We start from the raw sequence: 13,312 nt of genomic DNA, 5'->3' as shown, positions 1-13,312 counted from the left end.
TAAAAAGCTGATGGTGGCAGTAACAGAACAGGAAGAGTAAAGATAACAACAGGACATAAGAGCAGTGTGAAAGGAAATCTGGAACGACAGACATGGTAAAGGTGTCACTGTGGCGCCAGGATGAGTGCTGATGTTGGGGGTTTAGAGAAATGATCTGTGGAAGGAGGTCATCTAAGATTTCCGACATGACAAAAGAACACATTTACAAACCTCAGATAAGGGATCGGATGTAGCATTCCTAACATTAAACGGACACCGGCGCATACTGTCAAATAGCAAAATAGTCTGTTTTATTCTCAATGTATTAAAGATATAAACATATCAGGCAGTGGTTTCACACTTTTCATACTGCATGTGCATTAAAGTCCGATCTTTTCTCTCCCAAACATTTACATACAGTACAAATCCATCCATAAAGCGATTTCTATGACCACTCTGGTTTTGCAACAAACCTACAAACATATCTGAAATGCAATGAATGCTCTCCCCGTCCAGGAAGAACAATAAAAAACAGATTCAAGTACAGTAATTCTTCAACAAAATGGCACAAAATTGTTTTTCTTTCAGAGTTTTGGTATGTCAGTAACACAAGCCCGGCACAAGCTTTAACTTCAGAGATTGAATAGTGGTGCTACATCAAAGGTAAATGCATGTATATTCATCTGTATCATCTCATTTACTAGAAAAATTGGTCTTTAGTAGTGTAAATCTAATATTGGGGTCATGTTTTACCCTAAAATCAAAAGAAATTAAGGAATCAAACTTTTTTTGCATTTGCATACAATTAAGGACCCCTCAGTCTCATTCCTGTATCGCAATATAGCAGAACTTGATGTAGTGCTTTATTGCTCATTGTTTAATGCATTTGAGTAATATAAATCATTACTGAGCATTATGACAATTACAAAATAAATCTAACATAAACCATTACAGCATTAAAATAATGAGATGTCGGGGAGAAAATGTACTTTTCATGTCTTAATAGGGCTTTATTGTTTATGCAAAATAGAATTTCTTTTGATTTTGTGGTGAAATATGACCTGGACATTCATTTGATAGAACGTGTAATAGGGTAAATTTATACCCCACTTATCATAAGTGGAGCAGTCTACAGCATAGCTCTACTGTTTATGTCTATGAGGGCAGCTTGTTGCATGATCACTGCACACACATACAGTACGACAGACCCACGCTTGTGCTGTTCCCAGCATGCCTGGGTATTCCTCCATAGCAAACCAGCAGTACTCGCTTCTCATAGTTAACCTTTCCTCAATCTGTCACACCCCGCCTCTGTTTTCTTTGGTTTGAGAGGGCGTTTCTCTCCGGTACTTGTAATAATAGTTGTGAGTTTCTGTCCTTTTGTGGTCCTCATCCTTCTCAGCTCCAGCTAGTGTCATATTTAGTCCAGCCCTCAGGTGGCGCCAGGTATATCCTTCGCCCACGGGAGATGAAGCTGACTACGCCCCTGTACCCGGCACGGGGAACCCCTGATTTCAAGTCGTCCATCGCTCCCAAATTGCGAGCCAACACTTTAAAACTATCTCTGCTGGAATACTGAACTCTGAACGGGCCGGAGCCCTTCAAGCTTCCTTGCTGCAGTTCCTCCACTTTTACCAAGGGGGCGCTATACACTTTCTTGTTAAAGTTTTCATCATACCTCTCCCTGACCAAGTAGGACAAGTCCAGTTTAGTGAAAGGCACAAATTCAGTGTTGAGTTTTATGTAGCGCAGATACTGGTCAAAAAATTGACCCAAGCTGACTCCTTTCCGGCCGAAGGTTATAGTCCTCGAGATCTCCGGACGAATGCAAGAGCGCTCCTTTCGCTGCTCTGGGTGGCGCATCCAGTCATCCCAGAATGCCTTGGGCCACTTGGGCTCCAACTCTGCCCATGCCTCCTTCAAAAGCATCCATCCAAGGCCAGGAAAGAAATCTGTCCGGTAAAGGAGGTCAGCTTTGCCCGGGTCTACCAGCCCATCCCGTCCGTTATCATTCCAGGCAGAGATGCACCACAGGGTAGGGTCAGAATACAAAATAGGGTACAGAGCACGGAAATACTCAAAGAAGTCCGGAGCCACCTGAAAGATGAAGAAGAGCAGTTTTACATTACTAGAGAAAGTACTGTGTGTGGACTATCAGCTTTACTACCATCTTTTGGTTAACCTGGTTTGTTTAAAGGTGGTAAGATGCACATTTGTTCATCTAGCTAGCGGTTTTATAAAAAGTGTGTTTGGGCCTCATGACTCGATTAAGAATCGATTCTTAGGGTACCGATTCAATTCACAATAGATTCTCAACATACTAATTAGCATATTTGTGACGTCATTACATTGAATTTGCCCTTTTTTTGCTACTAGTCTCTGAGCGGTGTGCACTCTCAAAACTGTCCAACTGCTGCAGTGCTCCCACAGTTGACTTCCGCGCCTTTTGTTTCCGATAGCATCACATTATTTTGTAAACTAACTTTTAAAAATCAATTGTTGACATCTGAATTGATTCAGAATCATCCACATTGCGATGCATCTAATGGTGCGTTTACACCAGATGCAAATGAAGCGTTAAGCACAGGTGAATTACATGTAAAAGACGCGATAGACATCCTGCGGCACATTCATATGAAAGACATGGCACGAATTGAGCGTTTCAGGCTTGTTTAAAAATCGGAACTTTCACCGATATTTACGCCACGTTAACCAATCAGGAGCCTGCTCTAGTAGTGATGTGATTAAGACGTAGCGAGCTGAGGCAAAAATACAAAACAACAATGGATGACAAAATCATCGTCGCTGTATGTGGAGCGGACACCCGGAGCTGTGCGACACATCTGCATACTTCAGAAACATGTCAAAATCTTGACTTGCCTACTTAGTTTTCACAGTAATTGTCTGTCACCTGACATTTTTATGATTGTCGCTCAGGTCAGTCCAACAATGCACCACGCGAGCATGAAGCTAAACCTAAAACCTTTTCAGAGATGAAGGCAAACATCTAGATAAACTTTACCAATTTCACGTTAACTCAAAATGTTCAAGCGTCCAACTACGCGCAAATAGCACAATTTAATCACTTCATTCACGTCTGGTGTGAACACACAGTAAGAATCCAATTTTTCCCACACCCCTTATTTTGAACCACTAGGTAGCAGATAGCGCCATTGAAATGTGTAGTTTGTTGTGATCCACTGTTAAAAAAAAGAAAAGCAATAATTTCTAGCTATGTAGGATTTTTGTGCCGCTGTGTTCCAACTTTCATGATCAGTTTTTTTTCTTTAAGGTCAACTACTGTCATGACAAAGTAAAGGTAAGGCTTGGTAAAGTTGACATTTTTAGAGCCAACAATACATCTGGTTTTATAGCAAAGACATTTAAAAGATTAGTTCAGCCCAAAAAATATATTTTACCCCAATTGCACAGATAGAAAAAAGTGGAACCTTATTTTGTTATGTTTTCCCCCAAATCAATTCATATGCCTCCAGGACGCTTGGAATATATGGCACGAGTCGCATGTAGTGATATATTTGCGTCCTTTTGAAGGTGATTAAATGTTTTCGTTCTGAATAACAAAGAAATCTGTCAGGGATCTGAACGACATCAGTGTGAGTAGTAAATTATAAAATTTAAATTTTTGCATGAACTAACCCTTTAAAGGTCAACAGCAACACAAGAACAAGCACAAGCTGGATAAGCACATGTGTAAAGTCCAAACGTTCAAGCTCATGAAAGTTTATTCTCTAAATTATTTTGCTTTAAAGTCTGGCAGTGATCAAAGCCATCATGAGACACGATAAAATCTATGCAATGGTATATGCATGTTACTTTACTTAAATAATGAGAACCTTGATCCCTTCCTTTAGAGGAATCATGACATCAGCATGCACTGGCGCTTTAATGTTTGGTGCTTTTTAGACTTGATAATCAGTTCACCTGCGAGACCTTCAAAGGAACAGAAATGTGCAAATGAAAAAATTCCCTCTAAGCAAGAGATAAGCCCTTCTTCATGAAACTTAGCGAGCAAATTTGCTTGATTTCAAATGGGCCAGAATCAGTCAAGTTTGGTTAACTTAAACTTAATGAATAACAAAATACGAGGAGTTATCTTACCTCTAGGTCATCCTCCACAATGACCACTGTAGAGTAAGCGAAGACATTGAACACTTGGTTCAGTGCCCAACGATAGTGCCTGGCAATCTTGTAGTAACCCTGGAACTTCCTGTGATCGGGTCGTACCGGAATATCCGCAAGATCCGGTTGGCTAATGTGGGTTATCTGACTTCCATAGGAGCCGATCACTCTTGCCGTATCTGCGTGACCGCAGTCCTGGCTGACAATGATTGGATAAAGCTCAGCAGAAGGACGATACTGGATCAATTTATCCAAACTCCTCTTCACTGTTACTCTATCACAGGCTATCACTAGAATTGGGATAATAATTTGAGAACTTGGCTTGGTGAGGTCTACTTCATTTTTGGATATTTCCTTCATTTCATCTAGTTTCTCCTCCTTCATGACCAGATGAGGTGGTGTAACCAAAAGAGCCCGTGTGTCGTGTTTCGTAACGTCTAGAGTTTTATGATTTAGAGGAACCGCAGGAACCTGCTGAGGCCTTTTAGGCTCCTCAACTTTCTTATCGTCTTTCGTGTCCTCCGATTCCCTCTTTATCAGTTCTTTCTGCTGTTCCCATAATTCCCTGTGACCTTGGATCTGTTTGAGAAGCTTCTTCTGAGTTTCCAGTTCAGATTCGACTTCTTCAGCCAATCTGATCACTTCGCCAGCCAATCCATGAGCTCCACCCATTTTTGCTTTTCCGGCTCCCCACTCCTCTCCGGCTCCTGGTTCAGCTCCACCTCCCTCGCCAAGGCGACCAATGGGAGGCCTCCCCCACAAGAAGAGGAGGAGCAAGGCATTCCAGGCAACGAAAACAAATGCTCCGCACAAAATAAGAGATCCTTTCTTGCGAACCATGGCCCAGTGACACCACATGAGGGACCGAAGCGTAGAAAAGGCTATGAGAAAAGGAAAAGGCATGAGATATAAATCATGATATATGAAACACGTACAGACATAAAGAGACTTGGTGCCTAGCAGCATTTTACCGGCTGTTTCTTAAAATCTCTTGTGTTTTATCTCCATTATCAATTGAGTACACAGTAGCAGATGCGAGTAATGTATAGGCAAGCCCATCTGTCCCAGATCTGTCCCACTGAAATTAATATCTTGTCTTGTCATTGAAGATTGACTGCGGTCATAACAAAGCACCCTTTAAATCCATTTAACCACATGTTAATCTCCCATGACAGCTGCAACTACATTCCCATCCACTGGAAGATGAATGTTCAGGAGCCTAAAGAGCACCATACTTTAGATGAAATATTGAGCCGTGTAAAAATGTGTAACACAGTATGATTGCCCCAAAATCTTTTATTCACTAACATTCTGGCCTGCATTTTATCTATAACACCGCTGCGTTCATCTCAAACACAAATTAATGTATTTCAGTCATCCATCTCCATGGGAGGGCTTTCGGAAAGACAAACTTCTCAGCATGCTTTGACAAACTGCACCGTGCAAACAGCTTTTGACAGGTCGAGGATACTCCAGAGTAATTAAAAATGACGGTTTGATCATAGCGCCGCACACCATCTTTACAAAAGCGTACCCTGTAATTACCATGACAGCAAAATAGTCAATTTTGTATAGTTGGGGGAACTGAACCAAAAACACTGCTTTGAGATATCAAACCATCCAGCTGAGCTCCTCTGAAAAATACAGGATCCTTTTTACCCTTTATTGACTTTAGGCAGTAAGGGTAAGCTGCTAACATGCGCTACTAACAAGTAGTTTTATCTAGGGCAGACAAACTTCGTACGCTCATTTTGAATGAGGCCTACAATTCCCAAGAGTGACATTTGGTAAATATGATGTCAGTTTTATTAGTGCCAAGACTGGTTACAATGCTCATTGAACACCCGTTTGTCATTGACAGAAAGAAGAAGCTTAGCAAAGCCGACAGTCAGTCGGGCAGAACCCAAAGATCCAGCTGCTCTACAGAAATGTGGCACTGCCCAATGTTTCCTGTGTAGATTTATGAGGCCATAAATATGTTTCGAGTAAGCACTTTTCAAAAGCTGGAGAACCCACGGCTCTCCAATCTGATGTTGAAATTATGCAGACTCAGTCACAGTAAGAAAACAACTCTTATCCAGTATATGGTGGCGTAAAAGCAAATATTGAGAAATGTTGCACATAACCCACATGCTGAAATTGAGAAAGAAAAATAGACAGGGATGTGCAAAGGTCAAAAAACTAGTCTAGTCATTTGTACTAGCGGTCAACCCGTATAGATTTTTAAATGACTAAAGTGTGTGCTATTATCTGAAGAGTGGAACCCATTTACATCATATATGTGCCCTTATATATCATATGAAGTGCTCAGATGCAAAAACCACTAAATGCCACCCTTTGTTAAAAATTAGATAAGGAAAATTCTTGGTATTTTTGTCTTGTTGTTAGTAAAATATCCAAAAAATCTTAAATTCATATGCTTTTTTTTGATGAGCAAAACGACCCAAGAAAATAAGTCTAGTTTTCAGACCAAAAATATCAAATTTAAGTGATTTTGTGCATAAAACAAGCAAACTAAATCTGCCAATGGGGTAAGCAATTTGTCTTGAATTTTTCTTGAATTTAGTGTGTAAGAAACATTTTCAAGATTTTTTGCTTACCCCAATTGGCAGATTTGTTTGCTTGTGAAATTTGATATTTTTGGTCTAAAAACTAGACTTATTTTCTTGAGTCGTTTTGCTCATCAAGAAAAAGCATCTTAATTGAAGAATTTTTTGATATTTTTACTAAAAACAAGACAAAAATACTACGTAATACGTTTTTTTGATTTTCAAGAAAAATCAATCAAATCTTACTATTTTTTTCTTGTTTTTGGTAGAAATATAAAAAAATTCATAAATTAAGATGCCTTTTCTTGATGAGCAAAACGAAATGCATAAAACAAGCAAAACAATGGGGTAAGCAAAAAATCTTGAACATTTTTCTTAAACACTAAATTCAAGAAAAATTTGCTTACCCCATTTGCAAATATTTTGCTTATTTTATGCACAAAATCACTTAAATTTGATATTTTTGGCTACACGGCTTAATACTAGACTTATTTTTCTTGGGTCGTTTTGCTTATCAAGAAAAAGCATCTTATTTTAAGAATTTTTAGATATTTTTACTGAAAACAAGACAAAAATATAGAATTTTTTTCTTGAAAATCATTTTTTGTAGTGTACTGACTGAATGTTCTCAGCACATTTTATACATGTATCAATACTTTTGCTTTAAATCTGCTTAATCCCAGCCAAAGGCCATTCAGAAATACCGGTTTGTTGGAAAAATCCATTAAATGCCATTAAAACGCCATTTTTATAGTATATATAGATACTCAGAGATTTTGCATGCACTGCAAAAAATGATTTTCAAGAAAAAAATCTTGTTTTTGTCTTACCCCATTTGCAGATTTTTTTTTTGCTTATTTAATGCACAAAATCACTTAAATGTGATATTTTTGGCCTAAATACTAGACTTATTTTCTTGTGTCGTTTTGATCATCAAGAAAAAGCATCTCAATTTAAGAATTTTTAGAAATTTTTACTGAAAACAAGACAAAAATACTAAGAATTTTTTTCTTGAAAGTAATTTTTTACATTTGAATCTGGCTGTGCTAAAATAAGTTTACTTGACTGATGAAGATCCACAAATGGCCACAAATAGACTGGAAAATTAGCATGGCTAATATTTTGGTCTATTACAAATATCTACAATACATTCACTGCAAAAATGACTTTCTTACTCAGTATTTTGTCTTGTTTTCATTAGAAATATCTAAAAATTCTTAAATTAAGATGTATTTTCTTGATGAGCAAAATGACCTAAGAAAATAAGTCTAGTTTTTAGACAAATAAAAATACAATTTAAGTGAATTTGTGCTTAAAACAAGCAAAAAAATCTGCCAAAGGGGTGAGAAAAAAAACTGTGAAATAAGATTTATTTTTTTCTTAAACACTTAATTCAAACAACATTTTCTCACCTCATTGGCAGATAATTTTGCTTGTTTTTAGCACAAATTCACTTAAATTGTATAGTTTTTGTCTAAAAATTAGACTTATTTGTCATTTTGCTCATCAAGAAAATGCTTCTTAATTTAAGATTTTTTTATATTTCTACTGAAAACAAGACCAAAATACTAAGTAAGAAAGTCATTTTTTGAAGTGTTATAGTTGTACAAATAGTCATAAGGTAAGACATGCCTAAAAGCTACCAAAAAGTTTACTCAAATAAAGTGAAACTATAATGATGAATATCTAGGTATGAAGCACTGAAGCAAATACTTTCCATGAAATATTTAAAACCTGCTTCCCCTTCTTGCAAATCATAGTGACACTAACTAAACTACTGCTTTTCTGTGAGAAAAAAACCTTGAAATGACAAAGTCCTTTCACTGTGTGTGACAGACACCGAGTAGTACAAAGAAAGCCAACACAAAGTCACATGACTGCTTGTCATTCGATGTAGTACTCCAAATATACTACAAATTAAAACGTATTAAACTTTAATGCGAATATCTAGTGCTAAAATCCTGTATATTGTTTACACCTAACCTATGGACAGTAATACCATACAATGCAGTACTTTACACTGAAAAGGTGTCTGCACCACTTAAGCTGTGCCAATAATAACCTCAATAATCGTTTGGGCGCAACCAAGTCACTAATCCCCACTTAACCCTGTTAGTAAAGACATCCAAGACAACTACCATTCAGCAAGACATGTGGACCTATTTAGGTTTTAAATTTGTCTCAATCCTTTTTAAGAGACAAATAAACAAGACACACCTAACCTAACAGCATAAGATTTGATCAGAAACACCTGGAATCGAATGTGCTGGCAAACATTTACACGCAAGGCAAAATTGTACAGAATTTCAAAACGAGGAAAAAATAACTATTAGTGCGTTGAATGAGTAATGGGGAAAAAATGATGCATCAAAATATAGAGACCACCGGAGTGCATTAGGTCCGAGAACAACAACAGCCCAAAAACAACTACAGTCCAACTCCAAAAGAGCAAAACAAGTTGATAAAACATCAGATGGTGTGAAACGGGTTTGTTAAGCATTACCTGAACACAGTGTAGGCTACTTTTCTCTGTCTCTCCTCCAGCTGTTCACAAAAAGCTGAACAGGAAAACCAGATGAGTAAGAGAGAAGAGGGGAGGGGAAAGGAAAGGGAAGTAGTACTGTACCCATGCAAAGAGCCAAAACTGCCAGTTAACACATCAAATTTCCCTTAACACCCTGCTTGACTCGCATGTGACTCCTAAAAGATTCATTCACTCGTTTATAACGGAGTACGTTTCTTCTCCTTAAGTATTATTATTGGAAGACAAATTCAGAAAAGAAAAAGTGAACATATTTAACACTACTGAAATACCATAGTTTCTGTTTTTAATAAAACTGGGTGAGGTGAACAATAGCAACCACTCTCAGGTTAAACATGAAATTAAGATTATACAACTGTAATAGTAGATGTGGTCAATATTAGGTTACCATGGTAATGTTTGTAAACTGAATCTGTTCTTCATGAAGTATTACGCTGCGCTCCAGGCAATTCGTATATTTAGGAGGATATAACTGGAAATAACATCTGAATTAAGTAACATTAAAGGTGCAGTGTGTAATTTTTTGAAGGATCTCTTGACAGAAAATCAAAATAATATACAAAACTATATTATCAGGGGTGTATAAAGACCTTTTTATAATGAACCATTATGTGTTTATTACCTTAGAACGAGACCTTTTTATCTACATACACAGAGGGTCCCCTTAAACATGGAAGTCGCCATTTTGTGCCACCATTTTTCTACAGAAGCTCTTAACGGACATGTTTTTTACTAAGTTGTCTCCGACGATGACATGTTTGTCCGGTGGCGGCTACCGTAGCTTCTCTATGTGTATCAAAAGCTAGGGGTGAGCAGTGGACTAAGCCGTTGGTTGCAATTTGCAACTTCACCACTAGATGGTGCTAAAATTTACACACTGCACCTTTAAATATTGATTTGAAACATTTTATGCAAAAACACTGTTTACTTTTGGTTTTAAGACAAGACATTCATATGTCACGAAGACTCTATTTGGTTTGAAAATATAACGTCATATATGTTATTAAAAGACATATTTATATTAGGGCTGTCGAAAGATTAATCGTGATTAATCGCATACAAAATAATTGCATAATATGTGTGGGCACTGTGTGTATACACAATACACACACATGCATGTTTTTATAAAACATTTACATGTATATTTATTTAGATTTTGATATATTTTATATATAAATAAAAAATACATAAATAATTTTTTTCTTAAATGTATGCATGTGTGTATTTATATATAAATAATAATTACACACAATACACACACACACAAATATAATATGCAAACACAAACTTTTATTTCGTATGCGATTATTCGCGATTAATTTGTTGACAGACCTAATTTATATATTTTATAAAATTTTTTGTGTAATATTAAACTCTAACTGTCAAAATGATTTGCAACATCCAAGTTACCGTGTGTTATTAGTCTGGAGCAGTTGTTATCAGGGAATAACAAACATGCAAATGTCGTGTCTGGCCAATCAGAATCAACCATTTTAGAGTGCCGTGTAATAAAAATATTTATACCAGGGGTCTGTTAAATGCTGTACTCTGATTGGTTGAGAAATGTTCCACGGGTATGAATTATTTTTCGATAACCGCACACATAACTTGTTAAATGTCTTAAAAATAGACACCAGAGCGATGTTTGTGGTAACCGTGGTATAAGGGAAATAATTGACTACGGACCTTTAAATTATTTGAAAATATTTTCACGCAGCACTAGGCCATACACATAGACCACATCTATGATTTTATGGGTTAAACACCAAGAAATATCAATTAACAAGATGTCATGTAGGGTTAGGAGGAGTGGGGGTTGGTTTATGGTTACTAGCATCTCATTAAGCATACTTTACTACAGTAAGTACATGTAGCATGTGTAAAATAGTATTTCCAGGATAGTTTCAGGTTCGGTACTTAATACCCTGCTGAAAATTAACCATGGTTTTACTTCAGTAACCACAGTTTAACAATGATATTTAACTGTAGCAGCCATATATATACTATGGTCTTACTACAGTAACCATTATGTTAATAGTACATGACAATTAGCCGATTTGTCATTTCACTCTTAGGGTAATTACACATTTATAATATATTAGACTTCCATTACTTTGAAATATAAATATTATTACCATAAAGTAACATAATAATACTATTATAGTAGCACAATGCTTATAATACTATATAATAATATAATACGTCTTTAATGCTCAGCTGTGTCTCTGTAAAGTATTGTTTAAGATGACGTGGCATCACAACACAAGTTATTGTTCGTAATGATGTGTGTGGCTAAAAAGGTTAAACTCTCCCAAAACATAAGCACTCATCTGGACATAATGTTTGAGGTTTGCTTTGGACTGATATTACTTCATAATCTACAACAGAAGAGCATGCACTGCATATGACTGCAACTGAGACTCGTGCAGCACACAGATGTGTTCACATCGCTAATATAAGAGTTTGGCATTCACCCGGGCTAATCATAACGGCTAATCTGTGTGAATATAACAGCGGCTAACACACACATAACAGAGGTAACCGCAAACCACAACTCTCACCTTTGATCATCTCTGTACAGGACGGGATTAAATGGCGAAAAGATGCAGACTGTCGTTATCAGAGATTTACTTTTCACTCATCCTCGTCATCGCCACCGTAGGTCTCCGTTTACCCGTCGCTTCTGTCAATATCCCGATCTCTTCATTCCTGAAGCTGTCGCCCATGTCCACCTCTCTTATGCTCGATTCTGGTCTGTTATAAAATCCGATCCCATCTGTGATGATCTGATCAGAAGAGCTGAGACTCTGTGGTATCGGACAGTTCTTTTACCGGCTGTACGTGCAGTTAACTGATTGTGTCTTCATTTGACGAAACCGCCGCTCTATGTGTATGTGTGTGTATATGTATGTGTGTGTGTACAGTCAGAGCGATTTACCACTTCCGGATTGACTCATTAAGGAAGACCCGCCCACCTCTCGCTTCCCGCCCCTCCGCCATTTCCCTAGCAACAGGATGCCCTAGCAACCGTCCCAAGGCGGTGATGATAAGGTAATATTATTGATATTTCTTTTTTGGTTGTCAAAACCATGGTTATTTTGTGGTAACGTTAATGGTTTTACTTCAGTAACCAGATGTTTTTTTTTACTTTAGTAAACCATTGTTAATTTTCGTAATATACAGTATAGTTCAGTTTTTACTACATTAAACTGCCGTAGTACTACCATATACAATACATTATACTATAGTTTAATACCGTAAATACTAAAACAGTAGTTTTTTCACATGGTCTTTGATGAATACTACAAATGTATGCTACAGTATGTACTACAGTTTATCAATTCACTATAGTTACTACTGTACTACAGCATGCTGTAGTATACATTTACAAACTGTAGTAATCACTACTGTAAATAATAGTATACAATGCATGCTTTAGTACAACAGTATACAATACAGCATGCTGTAGTATACAGTATACAATACACTACAATTAACTATAGTAAATACTAAAGTCATTTTTCATATGAGCTTTAATGAATGCTACAGTGTGTATACTAGAGTATCTATACAGTTTATCAATTCACTATTGTTACTACTACAGCATGCTGTAGTATACATTAACAAAGTGTAGTACTATTGTATACTGAAGTATACAATACAGCATCACTACAGTACACTACAATTAACAATATTAAATACTAAACTATACTACAGTAATTTTGTCATATGGGATTATAGTAAATACTAAAACAGTTTTTTTTCATATAAGCTTTGATGAATCCTACAGTATGTATACTAGAGTATATCTACAACAGTTTATCAATTCACTATAATTACTACTACAGCATGCTGTAGTATACACTCACCTGAAGGATTATTAGGAACACCATACTAATACTGTGTATACTGTGTTCCACCACATCCCAAAGATGCTCTATTGGGTTGAGATCTGGTGACTGTGGGGGCCATTTTAGTACAGTGAACTCAATGTCATGTTCAAGAATCCGATTTGAAATGATTCGAGCTTTGTGACATGGTGCATTATTCTGCTGGAAGTAGCCATCAGAGGATGAGTACATGGTGGTCATAAAGGGATTGA

At 36.9% G+C, this 13,312-nt stretch overlaps 3 protein-coding genes across 4 annotated transcripts in view; all 3 read right to left on the bottom strand.

Annotated features, from left to right (window-relative positions):
- Positions 1-11,910, bottom strand: part of gtf2h4 (general transcription factor IIH, polypeptide 4) — a 57,123-nt gene extending 45,213 nt beyond the window's left edge. The window contains exon 1 of the mRNA XM_073858121.1: positions 11,772-11,910. The gene's annotated coding sequence lies outside the window, so the exon portion shown is untranslated. The remainder of the gene's footprint in view (positions 1-11,771) is intronic.
- The window catches only part of polr1h (RNA polymerase I subunit H), a 44,922-nt gene extending 33,010 nt beyond the window's left edge, over positions 1-11,912 (bottom strand). The window contains exon 1 of the mRNA XM_055219107.2: positions 11,772-11,912. Coding sequence (XP_055075082.2) covers positions 11,772-11,781 — 10 coding nt within the window. The 5' untranslated portion in view covers positions 11,782-11,912. The remainder of the gene's footprint in view (positions 1-11,771) is intronic.
- mgat1b (alpha-1,3-mannosyl-glycoprotein 2-beta-N-acetylglucosaminyltransferase b) lies at positions 269-11,913 on the bottom strand. Of its 2 annotated transcripts, none has more exons than XM_055219083.2 (3): positions 11,772-11,913; positions 4,099-5,000; positions 269-2,076 (listed from the first exon to the last, which is right to left on the bottom strand). In XM_055219083.2, the coding sequence occupies exons 1-3, from the start codon at positions 11,779-11,781 to the stop codon at positions 1,378-1,380; spliced, it is 1,611 nt and encodes a 536-aa protein (XP_055075058.1). In that variant the 5' UTR covers positions 11,782-11,913; the 3' UTR covers positions 269-1,377. The 2 variants fall into 2 exon arrangements, with proteins under 2 accessions (XP_055075058.1, XP_055075059.1); XM_055219084.2 differs by lacking the exon at positions 11,772-11,913 and adding an exon at positions 9,172-9,316.
- Between the last annotated feature and the right edge of the window lie 1,399 nt (positions 11,914-13,312).

The sequence above is a fragment of the Misgurnus anguillicaudatus genome, chromosome 20 (assembly GCF_027580225.2).
Source record: "Misgurnus anguillicaudatus chromosome 20, ASM2758022v2, whole genome shotgun sequence".
In the NCBI taxonomy this organism is placed as follows: Eukaryota; Metazoa; Chordata; class Actinopteri; order Cypriniformes; family Cobitidae; genus Misgurnus; species Misgurnus anguillicaudatus.
Note: the sequence above shows the minus strand (reverse complement) of the source record. Positions and strands in the feature narration are given on the sequence as shown.